A 19,005-nucleotide genomic window follows, 5' to 3' on the forward strand; every position below is an offset into this window, starting at 1 on the left:
ATGCTGTAATAGAAATAAGGCCATGCACATCTTAAACAACACTGACCGCCACTGCTGAACAGCTGGAGACATTTGGTGTGAAAGAGAAAAACTGTATGTGTGCGTGTGAGTGTGTTTGTCCCTGAAAGCAGAGCTACATAATGGCTTTGTGATTATGTCCCTTTGTGGAATGGCACTCCCCTGACTATTAAATAGCTATTAGTACATTGTGTGACTCTAATCAAATTGGCCAAGAGAACATTATGTTTTAATAAATGTACAAAATCTCTCTCTATCTCAGTGATTAATAGACTACTCCCATTCATTTTCTTAAAGGATTCTGTTTAAGGTTTCTCCTCCTACTCAGTCCATTCTGCTGTGCAACTCTGTCCGAGGGGGATATCATCTGGCTATCAGAGGCTAATGACTGTTTTGTCAAAATTACACTATAGTGTCCTTGATATACGATGACATTGCTAAAGTAGGCAAATATTTAGTAGGAAACAACTTTGCCATCATTTTCAAGTCATCAAATTCCTACTTTAGACAGATGACAATGTTGTCATTAGCTAGAAAAGTTTGTCAAAATTAGCTAACAATGCTAACATTAGCTAGCTAGAGAGCGAGAGAGAAAGATTATTAAAGATCATTCTGATGACGTCTACCATGACATTGTCCCACATCACATAAGCAGAAACCCTGAGCAGACCACAGTTACACACACAGCAAATTGGCAAGTGTTACCTAGTGTTGATTCAGGTGTTAAATTAACTCTGTACATTTTAAATTAACACTCATTGGTGTTGATGTTAATATCGAATGTTAAACCAAAACCACTCCCATCATTATTATATTTCCCAGCATGCTCTACTGCAAGTAGATTTTTAGAATTAATCAATTGATTGATTAATTAATCTTATGCTACTCAAATATAAATGTCATATTTTTCTAAACAAATCAAATATATTATTGCACCTGTTACTGAAATGGTTGTTCCAGTTTAGATGGTTTAGGTAGTCTTATGTCTTAATCTTTCCAACCCAGCAGTCATTCTGAATGCAGGTTGCAGGTGAATAGAAATATCTAGTGTTTGCTATCCCCACTCCAGCTGGATTCCAGCCAGAATTACACATACATCACTTTGCAAACCAGCATAATGTGATGTCCATGCCTTTAAACCAGGGGATTCAGGCCACTGTGTTAGGGTAAAACTCTCAAAATATGAAGATGAATGAATGAAGAAGATGAATGCAACAACCATGTCTCTGTCACAAAAGAAATACAGTAATGGGTGGTTACTCTACAATTCACTCGAAAGGCAAGGCACTCTGGGAAATATGCAAACAAGGCTTTGCACTAAGCAGGGTGTTAATTTAACACTGAAAAGTGTGGAGCCGTGGCTGGCAGCTGGTGCTCTTGGAACACACTGGCATAGAGCTCACGCTAAAAGCCAATGGCACAGGGGTGTATGATGGTGCTGTGTGCCTCTGTACTCCTCAAATCTGGTTATGTGAAGGGACTTGATGTACAGTCAGTGTTGTTGTTAATGTTGCCTTTTTTAACATTTTATCCCTTACTCCTTGACCCTTGTTCACAGGGACATTTAGCTTGAATAGAGATGACAGAGATTAGCATTCTGTGTCTGGAATAAATAGGGAAGGGATACCGAGTCAGTTGCACAACTGAATGCATTCAACCAAAATGTGTCTTCCGCATTTAACCCAACCCCTCTGAATCAGAAGGTGCGGGGGGCTGCCTTAATCGACGTCCACATCATCAGCGCCCGGTGTATTGTCCCTTTGAGTGTGATTGTGATGTGTTGTAAATTGTGTTTTAAGTTTTCATTTCTCTGTTTGTTTCAGGTTGCCTGTTCGAGGATGAGCTCTGTACACATTACGAGTTCTGCGCTAATGGTAAGCCAGTCAGCTTCAAAGAGTTATCAACCAACTGCCCACCACCCTCATTATACAGTAGCCCTTCAGTGATGGTATCAAATCGTATCGACACACACACACACTATTGTAAAACACTCATTACTTTTCATCATTACCCGTGGGAAACTGAGTCTGCCTCTCAAATGGCACCCTAATCCCTTTATAGAGCACTACTTTTGACCAGGACCCATATGGCTCTGGTCAATAGTAATGCACTAAATATGGAATAGGGTTCCATTTGGTATGTAACCTGAGAGAAGCACCAGAGAGCTTCTGTAAACATTCAGCTCAAACAAAGCTGATAAGTCAAGTGTGAGACAAGCACAAAGTCCTTAGGGCCAAACATAAATATTGGAAAATAAAGAAATGTAGAATATTTGTGGTGTTTTTTGATCGCACAACACCTCCACAGAACCTTAGTTTCTCAACCAAGTTCTCATGGTTATATATAGAGTATAGAATGAATTGCCTCTGTAGTTTGCCTCTAGCTATGAGTGTTCATACCATTGGACATAAAATGACTTGTCCTGGGAGTAAAAAGATGGAGAACACGCAGTATATCTGTTTTCTTTTGCGAGGGTGGTGACTTCGCCAACTGCAAAAAAAGATTATACTTCTGGGTTAACAAAGATTACTGTTGCCCAGACAATGTGTCACATCTTGAGTGAGGGGGGAAATGCGGAGGCTTTGTTAATTTGGCCTTTGGGAAGAATTGTGTACAGTTGCATAGGTCAGGGGTACTCAAAGTGGCAGGGGTCCGTGGCCAGATCCCAAAATATAAAAATGTAAAAACATATATATATTTTTTTACATCTCAGAGTAGGAGTGCTGGTCCAGGATCAGCTTCACCCTGTCCATTTAGGCTTATTCATTGTGATCTACAGTAAAAGGCCAAACTGATCTTCAATCAGCACTTCTACTCTGAGACACTTGATACATATGGCCTGTGTTGTTCTCTGTCATATGCTTTCAACAGATCCCTGGCCTAACTGAGACACCACATCTGTTTGATTTTTCTATACACCAGTAAACATAATGACTAAACGTCTGGGTTTAAATGTTATTTCGCTTCATTTAGCCTAAATGAGCTTATTATAAAATCAATCCAGCAAATGAGGTGAGGCTTGCAAAGGAACACTTACATTGGATCTCCATCTTTTCACATTGATTCTATTTCCAAACTCATTATATAAAATCTTAAGAAAATTCTTAAGAAAATCTTAAGAAAAATATAAAATAGTTATTTTGATTCTGTAATCTCTCTATACATTACTCTCTGGCCTCACAGCATGTAGAAATAATTTAGATTATGTCTCTACCCTCATTTCCATATTAACCCAGTTTAGCAGGAGGGAACTGAGTGAGAGTAGGCACAGTGCTGAAATGAAAAATAGGGTTTGCGTTTAATAACCCTGACTGGTGTGCTTTACATAGTCTAATAAAAGGGAAATTGCTGACACCTCTCGAGCAGAATACCCAGAGGCTCTTTGGATAGAGTGTGGTGGTGAGGCCTTTCTTGCTTTATGTTGATGATGAGACAGAGTGAGTTTAGCTACTGTGGTTTAACTCATGAAAAATGAAGGAGAAGAGGCTTCTTGAACGTATCCAAGAAGGTTTTTGACTCATAAAAGTGGTATTCTTCCATGTCAGCTGCAGAGAGATTGACTATCAGTTTTTAACTGCCAATCAATCATTAGAGACCCGCCCAAAGTGGGATTACAGCCTATAAAGTGCACCCTTATTCATATCTAAGATTATGCTCTGTCACTCTATAGACTCATTCACTTATAATGAATAACACTGTGAGAAGAGCATGTGGTTGTATAACTAGCTCTGCCACTTAGTCTCTGCTTGCGGTCCCTGAAAAACTAACCTGGTTTATTGGTTCAACCTTACTCTGTTTCTCATTCAGCCTGGCTGCTGGCATGTCGGTCAGTGACACAGGAGGAAGATTTCTAGAGGGAAGTCATTTCACACCCTCACCAGCAAATGGCCCCTTTTCCATGGCTGAGAATATTTGGCAAAACTCTTAGCGTCTCCATTAACTCACTGTAACAAATTGCAGTAAATTTACAGCAAAATATTGACAGTTAGCTACTGTAATTTTATATTACAGTACAGTACTGTAAAGAGCAATACATTATAGGGGCTCAATAATATTTACAGCAGCATACTGTGAATTATGGTGCATTGTGGGAAAATGTTGTGGGCGGGGTGAGAATCTCTGGTTGATTAAACATTTTTGAGGCGTGCCTTGTAAGAGGCTATATTTGTTGCACCCGTTAGTGAGAATGCTGTACCCCACAGAATACAGTACCATATCGTATTTTTAGAGTCTAAAAACATAATTCTACAGTAACTTACTGGCTACGGTGCTGCCAGTAATTTACGTGAATTCAGTACAACCCCACAGACTCCAGTACCATACTCTATTTTGGTAATCTAAAAACCCTTTCCTGTAAATCAACAGTAATTTACTGTGCTGCCAGTAATTTACAGTAATTCAGTACCACCCCACAGAATAAAGTACCATACTGTATTTTAGGAGCGCCAAAAACCTTTTGAACACTAGTGGGTGCATGGTATTGTTTTTTCGGGCTCATTAAAATATTTTGAGGCGTGCCTTGAGGCTATTTCTTGCACCCGTTAGTAAGAGTGCTGTACCAATTGAACTGATATGTGGTAGAAGTGCCCTAACGATTGAATGTGTGTAGGCACATTGCCAATATTGCAATTAGAGTAGCGTTAACTTTCTTACAGTATAGTAGGCAAACTTTACAGCATTATACTGTATCGTTGCTCTGATATTACAGCAGCTTACAGGAAGCTGGTGACAAGTTACTGTGACTATTACAGTAATGTGCTTGGCACTAGCCAGAGATGGGTAAAGATACATCAAAAGGTATCTTGTTACAAATACAAAATATCTTGAAGACAAATGTATCCTTAACTACAACGGGGGGCCAGTATGAAAAATGTATGCACTCACTAACTGTAAGTACCTCTGGATAAGAGCGTCTGATAAATGACTACAATGTAAAATGTAACAACGTTCTTTTCAATTCAAGATACTTTGCTCCCAGGTGTCTGTTTCTGGTGAGCACTTTTCGAAGAAAACGAAATGCATCTTTTACACCAGAAGCTTGTGTGAGAAGCATAATGTACATTGGTTAAGGGCTTGATGACCCCCCCCCCCCAGGTCAACCTTGTGTTTCTATTAAACTCTAAGTGATGTTGTAGTATTGACTAGTGGTCAGCTTGGCTCAATCTAGAGCCTTGTGTGGTCTGTGAAGAACTTCCAACTTCCTATAGACCTTGCTTCACCTTCCTTTTTCTGCTCCAATCTAATCAACCGATATTACTAACAATGTCACAATGTAGATTGCTGATATAGACCTACTGTGTCATACTGTGTAGCTCATAGCTTGTGATTACGAGGTTACAATTGTGGGTTAACATGTTTATTCAGACTGATATAGAGGCTGCGCCCCAAATGGCACCCTATTTCCAATATGGCTCTGGTCAAAACTAGTGCACTATGTAGGGAATATGGTGCAATTTGGGATGCAGGGGCCTTGTGTAAAATCAGTGCACTATTTGGGAAAAGGGTGCCATTTGAGATGCTGCCAGAGGCATTTCCAATGGTATTGTCTCCAGAGCCTGTTTCTCCCAACTTCAGACTGGCAGGTCTCCTCCTGAAATGCTTGCTGTCCTTGATTGCCTGTCAGCTTTAGTGATTCGTTGTGTTATCCTTAAGCATTAGTGCTCACAGATAAATGGCTTTACTGGTGGTAGGATTCTGGCTGTCTGTCACAATGGGGAAGGATAGAATGTCTGGATTGAGAATTTCTTACCTGGGGCAAAAAAGCCTCATATCTGTCAATCAACATTCTACTGATTTATTTTCCAAGGCCTCACACACAAAACAACTCTATTAATGTGTCCCAAATGGCCCCTTATTCCTTATATAGTGCATTACCTTTGGTCAACTTTTGGTTAGACTGATTATGGTTACTTTCTGTGCATGCATGGGGACACACAGATATTTCTTTTTTGTCAGCTGAATGCTCCTGTAGCCTTGGCAAAGCAGTATTGGAAAAGCAGTGTGCCCTGTTGCCTCATGTTGTTGTGGCCCTCTTTTGGCATGTTACCTACTACATTTTTCATTATGAATGTCTCAATATTTGATAACTCTGCAGCTTTGCGTGTTGTCTTTTGTTTGTTCAACTCTCCATGTGGCCCACAAAAAACATGTACTGCTCGTTCAAGCGTGAAATTAAAACACAGTTTGAAACACATGAAAAAAGTCAGTGTGTTAGGTGTCCTTTTGTCGAGCAAAAATGCAAAAGCGAAGGTACAACACCGTGTACAGATCCCTCTGCGCACTCGATGTATGCGTTGTAAACAGAGTTTCTTGGTAGACTTAAACAAAACTACTTTGAAACAAAAGTATACACCTCACACAGGGTTATATGCTTAAAAAAAGAAGACACCTGTACCATGTCAGATATACAGTGCCTTCGGAAAGTATTCAGACCCCTTGACTTTTTCCACATTTTGTTAGGTTACAGCCTTATTCAAAAATGTATTAAATTGTTTTTTTCTCCCTCATCAATCTACACACAATACCCCATAATGACAAAACAAAAACAGGTTATAATTCTTTGCAAATGTATTTTTAAAAAACCCCCGGAAATATCACATTTACATAAATATTCAGACCCTTTACTCAGTACTTTGTTGAAGCACCTTTGGCAGCGATTACAGCCTTGAGTACGACTCTACAAGCTTGGCACACCTGTATTTGGGGAGTTTCTCCCATTCTTATCTGCAGATCCTCTCAATCTCTGTCAGTTTGGATGGGAGCGTTGCTGCACAGCTATTTTCAGGTCTCTTCAGATATGTTCAATCAGGTTCAATTCCGGGCTCAGGCTAGGCCACTCAAGGACATTCAGAGACTTGTCCCGAAGCCACTCCTGCGTTGTCTTGGGTATGTGCTTAGGGTCGTTGTTCTGTTGGAAGGTGAACCTTCGCCCCAGTCTGAGGCCCTGAGCGCTCTGGAGCAGGTTTTCATCAAGGATCTCTCTGTACTTTGCTCTGTTCATCTTTCGCTCGATCCTGACTAGTCTCCCAGTCCCCACCGCATGATGCTGCCACCACCATGCTTCACCGTAGGGATGGTGCCAGGTTTCTTCCCGACGTGACGCTTGGCATTCAGGCCAAAGAGTTCAATCTTGGTTTCGTCAGACCAGAGAATCTTGTTTCTCATGGTCTGAGAGTCTTTAGGTGCCTTTTGGCAAACTCCAAGAGGGCTGTCATGTGCCTTTTATTGCGGAGTGGCTTCCATCTGGCCACTCTACCATAAAGTCCTGATTGGTGGAGTGCTGCAGAGATGGTTGTCCTTCTGGAAGGTTCTCCCATCTTTACAGAGGAATAGAGCTCTGTCAGAGTGACCATCGGGTTCTTGGTCACCTCCCTGACCAAGTCCCTTCTCCCCCGATTGCTCAGTTTGGCCGGTCGGCCAGCTCTAGGAAGAGTCTTGGTGGTTCCAAACTGTGTTCTTGGGGACCTTCAATGCTGCAGAAATGTTTTGGTACCCTTCCCCAGATATGTGCCTCTACACAATCCTGTCTCTGAGCTCTATGGACAATTCCTTCGACCTCATGGCTTGGTTTTTGCTCTGACATGCAATGTGGGACCAAATAAACAGTGTCATCTCAACCATTCGGTTTAGTTCTTTCTTTTTTTATATATAAACAGATGGAAGCATATGAAAAAGAAACTTCTTGAAGGGTGCGATGACGTATATCTGCATTTCCAAATCATGTCCAATCAATTGAATTTACCACAGGTGGACTCCAATCAAGGTAGAAACATCTCAAGGATGATCGATGGAAACAGGATGCAATGAGCTAAATGTCGAGTCTCATTGCAAAGGGTCTGAATACTTATGTAAATAAGGTATTTCTGTTTTATATTTTTTATACATTTGCAAACATTTCTAAAAACCTGTTTTTGCTTTGTCATTATGGGGTATTATGTGTAGATTGCTGAGGACATTTTATTTATTTAATCGATTTTAGAATAAGGCTGTAACGTAACAAAATGCTAAAAAAGCCAAGGGGTCTGAATACTTTCCGAAGGCACTGTAGAGTTGAAAAGTATTCAATTATGAGTTTGCATCCCAACATTACACTTTATATACATCACAGAAGACTGAAATATAACGAAACCGTTTGACATTGAACCACCAGATTTTCGGCAGGCGTTTTAAAATAATGTTTATTAATTATGAAATGATGAAAAATATTAATAACTTTCCACCCATGAGGCCACTAGAGGGCGATTTGGTCATTTGATTGCAGGAAAGGGCTACAGAATGTGAAACAATGTTGTGTCTATTTTCTGCTTTTCATTAAATCATGGCTGTTTTTGAGGCTATGGCCTAAAAGGAATTTGTTCATATGGGCAGACTATTAGGCTTGTCTATAGGCCTTTTGCCACATACATTTTATCAGTTATGGAAATACAGTTCATGCAAAATATTTGGATCTGGTAAAAGGCCAACATATAAAAAAAAAAAAAAAAAGATTACATAATTTGTCACATGACTATAGAAATGGAAACATTGTGATTTTAGAGACACAAAGTAACAATAGCCTATGATTAAAGGGTCTGCAGTCAATATGTTAATAGTCAATAACATCGTCATTATCATTAGGTTATTCACATAATTCAAATTCAATCAAGTCACATGCACAATTCGATTCCCCACCATGCATTCATTGACATCAGTGAGGAGAGACACATTGGGTCTAACATCAACATTTAGGACTATAATTTTATATTTCTTTGTCATGAAATTTCATAACATGATTACCAGATCATTTTGTTTATAAGCCCACTAGGCTACCAATTTGTTGTCATTCTAAATGTGCTGAATAATGGAACGGAAAATACCATTGGGTGTAGCGCAATAGCCTATGCCTACACAATTGCACACTGTGGACTAGGTGTCCAATTTGACACACAGAAACATATAAAAACATTAACTCATTACCTTGAAGCGTTCTTACTATAACCTGCTGTAAATAAACCACTTTTAATCACTTGACTGTCATTCAGAAAAAACAAATCTTAATCAGCTAATGATTGTTGAACATTTTCCTACATAGGCCTGAATATACAGCTGGACACCTAATGCGCATCTATCAAGTATTATCTCCAAAATACATTCATTAAAATGAAAATACATTGTAGAAACTAGATATATGTATAGATATAGTATAGGCTGTATTTAGCCTTCAGCCTTTTCATTGGCCACAATATTCTACCCATATGAATTAATGTATTTTAGGCCATAACTGAACCAATTTCTGTAGGTTATACTGTATTTACAATATTCTGCCCATATGAACGAATGTATATACAATATTTATAGCCATACATGATTTAATTAAAAGCAGTAAAAATACACATTGTTTCACTTTATTTAATAACAGACTCATAAACACAATCACGCAATAGGCTACAGCTCTCCTCACAGCTTCCCCAGCGCTTCACAGCTTCCCTTGGAAACTCGACATATTGTAGCCTCACAGAGAGGAAAGAGTAGCAGACGAAGGGGTTCACTTCTGCTGCAGTGTTCGCGGTAAAATATACCATCCCTGAGTCTCCATAATGTTTTTATTTATATATTGTGTATTTCTTTAGGGAAATCACATTGAGACCCAGGTCTCTTTCACAAGTGAGCCCTGAAAAATACACACAAATAAAAAAGGCACAATACACACATTAGGAAAGCACCAATCCATCAAAGCATGTGCAGTCCTCCAGGCAAAGTTTGATGTGGTCTATCACATTCACTTTAAAGTGGTTAGTGAAGCAATACTTTAAAAATAAATCTCTGCATTTTGTAATTCTATCTGCCTGGGGAGACTTGACTTATTACTGGAAAATGTAGAGCAATGACACAGTACAATACTGTAAAATGTGCCTACTATACTGTAAGAAAGTGAATGTCACTGTAATCATGTTGGTATTTTACTGTAATTACATGGGATTAGTGCAAGCAGGTTGGCTGCTAGGTATTTGTATATTACAGCATATTTATGAATATTTGGTGTTTTATATAACTTGCACTTCTAGAGGCCTAAACAAAGGCTTCCGAACTGTCTGTGATTACAGGGCAAAACAGATCAAAACGACAATGCTTAATATTCAACCATAAATGATAAGAGGCCGTCTGCGCTCTTTTGAGGTCCTTACTACTGAATAGTGTCTGTTCCAGGTGCGTAGGATTCAAAATAAAAATACTTCAAGAGATGGAGACCCGCACACTGTCGAAAAAAGGAATACATCCAAAACTGAGGCTTGAATGTAAAATAACATGGTGCTCAAAAAACATGAAAGGTGAAAACAAAACACAAAGATTTGGGCCTCAGGCCATCATCAGTGTAAATCGTCGGCACACACACCTGGCTTCTATATATTAATATTCAACCATTAAAGGGTTGAAACTTGCTGCCACTCTGAACTGTCACTAATGGGTGCAACAATTATAGCTTCTTACAAGGCACACCTCAAAATGTGTTACTGGTGCTGAATTACTGTAAATCACTGGCAGCACAGGAGCCAGTAAGTTACTGTAGTATTACAGGACAAATATACAAAAAATACGGTACGGTACTGTATTCTGTGGGGTACAGCATTCTCACTGATGGGTGCAACAAATATACCCTCTTACAAGGCACGCCTCAAAATACACTACATTACCAAAAGTATGTGGACACCTGCTCATCGACCATCTCATTCCAAAATCATGGGCATTAATATGGAGTTCGTCCCCCCTTTGCAGCTATAACAGCCTCCACTCTTCTGGGTAGGCTTTCCACTAGATGTTGGAACATTGCTGCAGGGACTTGCTTCCATTCAGCCCCAAAAGCATTAGTGAGGTCGGACACTGATGTTGGGCGATTAGGCCTGGCTCGCAGTCGGCGTTCCAATTTATCCCAAAGGTGTTTGATGGGGTTGAGGTCAGGGCTCTGTGCAGGCCAGTCAAGTTCTTCCACACTGACCTCGCTTTGTGCACGGGGACATTGTCATGCTGAAACAGGAAAGTGCCTTCCCCAAACTGTTGCCACAAAGTTGGAAGCACAGATTAGTGTAGAATATCATTGTATGCTGTAGCGTTACTATTTAGCCTAGCAGAATAATGAAAAACAGCCCCAGACCAATATTCCTCCTCCACCAAACTTTACAGTTGGCACTATGCATTGGGGCAGGTAGCGTTCTCCTGGCATCCGCCAAACCCATATTCGTCTGTCGGACTGCCAGATGGTGAAGAGTGATTCATCATGCCAGAGAACGCGTTTCCACTGCTCCAGAGTCCAATGGCAGCGAGCTTTACACCACTCCAGCCGACGCTTGGCATTGCGCATGGTGATCTTAGGCTCCCGACGAACAGTTATTGTGCTGACGATGCTTCCAGAGGAAGTTTGGAACTCAGTAGTGAGTGTTGCAACCAAGAACAGACGATTTTTACGTGCTTCAGTACCCGGCGGTTCCCTTCTGTGAGCTTGTGTGGCCTACCACTTCGTGGCTGAGCCGTTGTTGCACCTAGACGTTTCCACTTCACATAAACAGCACTTACAGTTGACCGGTGCAGCTCTAGCAGGGCAGAAATTTGATGAACTGACTTATGGGAAAGGTGGCATCCTATGATGAAAGTCACTGAGCTCTTCAGTAAGGCCATTCTACTGCCAAGGTTTCCTATGGAGATTGCATGGCTGTATGCTCGATTTTATACACCTGTTAGCAACTGGTGTGGCTGAAATAGCCGAATCCACTAATTTTAAGGGGTGTCCACATATTTTTTTGCCACCCACAACATTTTCCCACAATGCACCATAACTCACAGTATGCTGCTGTAAATATACAGCAAAACAGTTAATACAGTACTTTACTGTAAAAACAAATTAACTGTAGCAGAATGCCATTGAGCCCCAATAATGCATTGCTCTTTACAGTAATATACTGTAATATAGAATTACAGTAGCTAATTGTAAAGGTTTTGCCGTAGTTTTTGCTGTGTGTGCATCTGTGTGCCTGTGTGTGCGTGCATGCGTGTGCAGACTTATGTACGATGTCTGCTGGGAATGTCCTGTCAACTGTGGAGAAAACAACACATTAACAGTGGCAGTTGTCATGGAAACTGGTGGAGGAGCGCAACATAATATCAGACAGTCGCCTGTCGCTTGTTATGTCACTGCCGTCTGTTCATCTATTATATAGTCCCTATGAGATTGTTATAAATTCAACTTGTAAAACTAAAATTCAGAATGTCTGTTCACACTGAAATAATGGCTTCTCACCATAAAGATAAAGAGTCCCATACTTATTTTGAGCATCCTTTGGAAACAGTTGAGACGAGTACTGCACATTTTCTATATCCTTCTTTGTTTCTCCCTCATCTCACTTCTATTTATTATCTTTCTTTCCTGTTGTCATTCAGACATAGGCTACATGTCTGCAGTGCTCTGTATACAGTGAGGGAAAAAATTATTTGATCCCCTGCTGATTTTGTACATTTGCCCACTGACAAAGAAATGATATATAATTTTAATGGTAGGTTTATTTGAACAGTGAGAGACAGAATAACAACAAAAAAATCCAGAAAAACGCATGTCAAAAATGTTATAAATTGATTTGCATTTTAATGAGGGAAATAAGTATTTGAACCCCTCTCAATCAGAATGATTTCTGGCACCCATGTGTCTTTTATACAGGTAACGAGCTGAGATTAGGAACACACTCTTAAAGGGAGTGCTCCTAATCTCAGTTTGTTAGCTGTATAAAAGACACCTGTCCACAGAAGCAATCAATCAATCAGATTCCAAACTCTCCACCATGGCCAAGACCAAAGAGCTCTCCAAGGATGTCAGGGACAAGATTGTAGGCTGGAATGGGCTACAAGACCATCGCCAAGCAGCTTGGTGAGAAGGTGACAACAGTTGGTGCGATTATTCGCAAATGGAAGAAACACAAAAGGCCTGTCAATCTCCCTCGGCCTGGGGCTCCATGCAAGATCTCACCTCGTGGAGTTGCAATGATCATGAGAATGGTGAGGAATCAGCCCAGAACTACACGGGAGGATCTTGTCAATGATCTCAAGGCAGCTGGGACCATAGTCACCAAGAAAACAATTGGTAACACACTACGCCGTGAAGGACTGAAATCCTGCAGCGCCCGCAAGGTCCCCCTGCTCAAGAAAGCACGTATACAGTGGGGGAAAAAAGTATTTAGTCAGCCACCAATTGTGCAAGTTCTCCCACTTAAAAAGATGAGAGAGGCCTGTAATTTTCATCATAGGTACACGTCAACAATGACAGACAAATTGAGGAAAAATTTTCCAGAAAATCACATTGTAGGATTTTTAATGAATTTATTTGCAAATTATGGTGGAAAATAAGTATTTGGTCACCTACAAACAAGCAAGATTTCTGGCTCTCACAGACCTGTAACTTCTTCTTTAAGAGGCTCCTCTGTCCTCCACTCGTTACCTGTATTAATGGCACCTGTTTGAACTTGTTATCAGTATAAAAGACACCTGTCCACAACCTCAAACAGTCACACTCCAAACTCCACTATGGCCAAGACCAAAGAGCTGTCAAAGGACACCAGAAACAAAATTATAGACCTGCACCAGGCTGGGAGGACTGAATCTGCAATAGGTAAGCAGCTTGGTTTGAAGAAATCAACTGTGGGAGCAATTATTAGGAAATGGAAGACATACAAGACCACTGATAATCTCCCTCGATCTGGGGCTCCACGCAAGATCTCACCCCGTTGGGTCAAAATGATCACAAGAACGGTGAGCAAAAATCCCAGAACCACACGGGGGACCTAGTGAATGACCTGTAGAGAGCTGGGACCAAAGTAACAAAGCCTACCATCAGTAACACACTACGCCGCCAGGGACTCAAATCCTGCAGTGCCAGACGTGTCCCCCTGCTTAAACCAGTACATGTCCAGGCCCATCTGAAGTTTGCTAGAGTGCATTTGGATGATCCAGAAGAGGATTGGGAGAATGTCATATGGTCAGATGAAACCAAAATATAACTTTTTGGTAAAAACTCAACTCGTCGTGTTTGGAGGTCAAAGAATGCAGAGTTGCATCCAAAGAACACCCTACCTACTGTGAAGCATGGGGGTGGAAACATCATGCTTTGGGGCTGTTTTTCTGCAAAGGGACCAGGACGACTGATCCGTGTAAAGGAAAGAATGAATGGGGCCATGTATCGTGAGATTTTGAGTGAAAACCTCCTTCCATCAGCAAGGGCATTGAAGATGAAACGTGGCTGGGTCTTTCAGCATGACAATGATCCCAAACACACCGCCCGGGCAACGAAGGAGTGGCTTCGTAAGAAGCATTTCAAGGTCCTGGAGTGGCCTAGCCAGTCTCCAGATCTCAACCCCATAGAAAATCTTTGGAGGGAGTTGAAAGTCCGTGTTGCCCAGCGACAGCCCCAAAACATCACTGCTCTAGAGGAGATCTGCATGGAGGAATGAGCCAAAATACCAGCAACAGTGTGTGAAAACCTTGTGAAGACTTACAGAAAACGTTTGACCTGTGTCATTGCCAACAAAGGGTATATAACAAAGTATTGAGAAACTTTTGTTATTGACCAAATACTTATTTTCCACCATATTCTGCAAATAAATTCATAAAAAATCCTACAATGTGATTTTCTGGATTTTTTTTCCTCATTTTGTCTGTCATAGTTGACGTGTACCTATGATGAAAATTACAGGCCTCTCATCTTTTTAAGTGGGAGAACTTGCACAATTGGTGGCTGACTAAATACTTTTTTCCCCCACTGTACAGGCCTGTATGAAGTTTGCCAATGAACATCTGAATGATTCAGAGGAAAACTGGGTGAAAGTGTTGTGGTCAGATGAGACCAAAATGGAGCTCTTTTGCATCAACTCAACTCGTCGTGTTTGGAGGAGGAATGCTGCCTATGACCCCATGAACACCATCCCCACTGTCAAACATGGAGGTGGAAACATTATGCTTTGGGGGTGTTTTTCTGCTAAGGGGACAGGACAACTTCACCGCATCAAAGGGACGATGGACAGGGCCATGTACCGTCAAATCTTGGGTGAGAACCTCTTTCCCTCAGCCAGGGCATTGAAAATGGGTCGTGGATGGGTATTCCAGAATGACAATGACCCAAAACACACGGCCAAGGCAACAAAGGAGTGGCTCAAGAAGAAGCACATTAAGGTCCTGGAGTGGCCTAGCCAGTGTCCAGACCTTAATCCCATAGAAAATCTGTGGAGGAAGCTGAAGGTTCGAGTTGCCAAACGTCAGCCTCGAAACCTTAATGACTTGGAGAAGATCTGCAAAGAGGAGTGGGACAAAATCCCTCCTGAGATGTGTGCAAACCTGGTGGCCAACTACAAGAAACGTCTGACCTCTGTGATTGCCAACAAGGGTTTTTCCACCAAGTACTAAGTCATGTTTTGCAGAGGGGTCAAATACTTAATTCCCTCATTCAAATGAAAATCAATTTATAACATTTTTGACATGCGTTTTTCTGGATTTTTTTGTTGTTATTCTGTCTCTCACTGTTCAAATAAACCTACCATTAAAATTATAGACTGATCATGTCATTGTCAGTGGGCAAACGTACAAAATCAGCAGGGGATCGAATACTTTTTTCCCTCACTGTAACTACATGGAGATGTGAAGTTATTTTGTCAGCTTGTATATGTGGAGTGTGAAAATAACATGTACACTCCCCTACGTATTTCTTTTTTTGGACAGTGAAGCTAAAACTTTTTATTTGGCTCTATACTCCAGCATTTTGGATTTAATATCAAATGTTTTATGAGGTAACATTTTGCACTCTTTCATACATGCACTCTTAGAAAATAGGTTATTTTTTAACACATCTGTGTGTCTAGTTAGGGACGACACATGTTGTTTTACTTTTAACAAATCACTGTGTTGGAACACCATGATTAGTGTACATTCTTCAACACGTTGTGTCAAATCCTGCAATTAATGTGTTAAAAACTGAAAACCATACAACACACCCTAGATGTGTTTGATTATTGACCAATCACATCGCGGATCCGAAGTCGTCATGCATCTACACTCTTAGAACAGATGTGTTATTTTTGACACAATCATCGCTTTGGCACATTTAACACGATTGTTGCACATTTTTCAACACAGTGATTATGTTAAAAGTAACACAACAAGTGTCATCCCTAACTAGACGCACAGATATGTTAACAAATGTTTTGTTTTTTTACACATATTGTGTGTAATCCACTTTAAAATTCTGTAAATGGCTGGGGAAGACGTGTAGACAAAAAATGTATATCTGTGTGTCCCCATGCATGCACACATGACATTGCATGACTAGAGCACAGAAAGTAACCATAATCAGTCTAACCAAAAGTTGACCAAAGGTAATGCACTATGTAAGGAATAAGGGTCCATTTGGGACACATTAATAGAGTTGTTTTGTGTGTGATGCCTTGGAAGATTTCAAAAGTTTTCACTCACGGTGGCCAAAAATAACTAACTGAAAGCCACGCCCCCCACTAAGCCATGCCTCCAATATACATTTCACAGTGTGCCTTGCCTTGTCGAGTGAATTGTAGAGTTACCACCCATCACTGTATTTGTTAGTGACAGAGACATGGTTGTTGAATTAATACATTTTTAGTCTAATGGTTTACAGGCCACATCAGGCCTGCAAGTAGGGTTGCAAAATTCCAGTGTCTTTCCCAAGATATCCTGGCTGAAGGAGTTCAGATGTCCTGCTTATTCCCTCGTGTTTCCAGGAAGTTTCCAACTGGGATTTCTGAAAATCCTGGGAAACGTACCAGAATTTGCAAACTCATCTGCAAGTCACATTTATGCTTGGTCCTCTGTAACTCAATTGGTAGAGCATGGCACTTGTAACGCCAGGGTAGTGGGTTCGATCCCCGGGACCACCCATACGTAAAAATGTATGCACATTTGGATAAAAGCGTCTGCTAAATGGCATATTATTATTATTATGCTGGGTTGCGAAGTGATGTGTATACTTTTTGGAATCCATCCAGAGCTAGACTACCCAACAGTTGGCATTTATATTCACCCACAACCAGAATGACCACCAGGGCTATGAACATTGTTAAGAGACTACCTAAGCCATTTAAACTGGAAAACTGATTGGATTATTTTAGAAAAATGTATGTTATTGATCTTTGTGTAGCATAAGATAAATGAATCAATGTACATGCAAAAACACAGCTATTAAAACCAATTTTAATAAATCTACCTGCAGTAGAGCATGCTAAGAAATATGATAATGATAATGGTAAATATTTGCCTAAATAGACTAACTTCTTGAAACTTGTCTGAGACACATGATATGTTGCCGTGTCCTCTCCGGATTAGCCTCAAATGGTCACCTCATTCAGATAAAGAGTACATTTACCATGTTTCTTGTTTAGTATTCCTGCTGCTGGCTGGCTGAGGCTCACTGCAGGCTGTCAGTTGTCACTTCACTTTTCAGAGTGTGAGGGCCAGGGTGTGGGGCCGCGGCATAGATGCATGATGACTTCGGATCCACAATGTGATTGGTCGATAATCTAACACATCTAGGGTTATTTGCATGTTTTTCAGCTTTTAACACATGAATTGCAGGAAGTGACACAAAATGTGTTGAAGAAAGTACACAAATCATGTTGTGTCAACACAGTGATTGTGTTTAAAGTAACACAACATGTGTCGTCCCTAACTAGATACACAGAATACAATTTTCTAAGAATGTATCTGTTTTACCATTTAGAAATGAATGCACTTTATGTATATAGTCCCCCCATTTGAAGGTGTCATAAGTGTTTGGAAATATTCACTTATAATGTATTACATTTAGTCAAACTTTAGTATTTGGTCCCATATTCATAGCACGCAATTTCTTCATCAAGCTTGTGACTCTACAAACTGGATGCATTTGCACTTTGTTTTGGTTGTGTTTCGGATCATGTTGTGCCCTATAGAAATGAATGGTAAATAATCCCACAGCGTTCTCCTGCCGCAGCCACCCCAACAGTCCCTACACCACCGCACGTGCAAACAAACACATTGGCGGAGAAAAAGCTGTTGCTAATTTATTGTGGTAGACATACAGAAGGCTACAGTATATACAGTTGAAGTCAGAAGTTTACATACACCTTAGCCAAATACATTTAACCTCAGTTTTTCACAATTCCTGACATTTAATCCTAGTAAAAATTCCCTGTTTTAGGTCAGTTAGGATCACCACTTTTAAGAATGTGAAATGTCAGAATAATAGTAGAGATAATTATTTCTTTCAACTTGTATTTCTTTCATCACATTCCCAGTGGGTCAGAACTTTACATACACTCAATTGGTATTAGGTAGCATTGCCTTTAAATTGTTTAACTTGGGTCAAACGTTTCGGGTAGCCTTCCACAAGCTTCCCACAATAAGTTGGGTGAATTTTGGCCCATTCCTCCTGATAGAGCTGGTGTAACTGAGTCAGGTTTGTAGGCCTCCTTGCTCGCACACGCTTTTTCAGTTCTGCCCACAAATGTTCTATAGGATTGAGGTCAGGGCTTTGTGATGGCCACTCCAATACCTTGACTTTGTTGTCCTTAAGCCATTTTGCCACAACTTTGGAAGTATGCTTGGGGTCATTGTCCATTTGGAAGACCCATTTGCGATCAAGCATTAACTTCCTGACTGATGTCTTGAGATGTTGCTTCAATATATCCACATAATTTTCCTTCCTCATGATGCCATCTATTTGTGAAGTGCACCAGTCCCACCTGCAGCAAAGCACCCCCACAGCATGATGCTGCCACCCCCGTGCTTCACAGTTGGGATGGTGTTCTTCGGCTTGCAAGCCATCCCCTTTTTCCTCCAAACATAACGATGGTCATTATGGCCAAACAGTTATATTTTTGTTTAATCAGACCAGAGGACATTTCTCCAAAAAGTATGATCTTTGTCCCCATGTGCAGTTGCAAACCGTAGTCTGTTTGTTTAATGGCGGTTTTG

At 40.6% G+C, this 19,005-nt stretch overlaps 1 protein-coding gene across 1 annotated transcript in view; it reads left to right on the plus strand.

The window, feature by feature from the left end:
* Nucleotides 1-19,005, plus strand: part of LOC311108909 (receptor-type tyrosine-protein phosphatase N2-like) — a gene marked incomplete at both ends in the record, with an annotated part of 289,302 nt that overhangs the window by 25,551 nt on the left and 244,746 nt on the right. The window contains one exon of the mRNA XM_084151698.1: nucleotides 1,842-1,892. Coding sequence (XP_084007824.1) covers nucleotides 1,842-1,892 — 51 coding nt within the window. The remainder of the gene's footprint in view (nucleotides 1-1,841; nucleotides 1,893-19,005) is intronic.

This window comes from Coregonus lavaretus (genome assembly GCF_964263955.1).
Source record: "Coregonus lavaretus genome assembly, chromosome: 34".
Taxonomy (NCBI): domain Eukaryota; kingdom Metazoa; phylum Chordata; class Actinopteri; order Salmoniformes; family Salmonidae; genus Coregonus; species Coregonus lavaretus.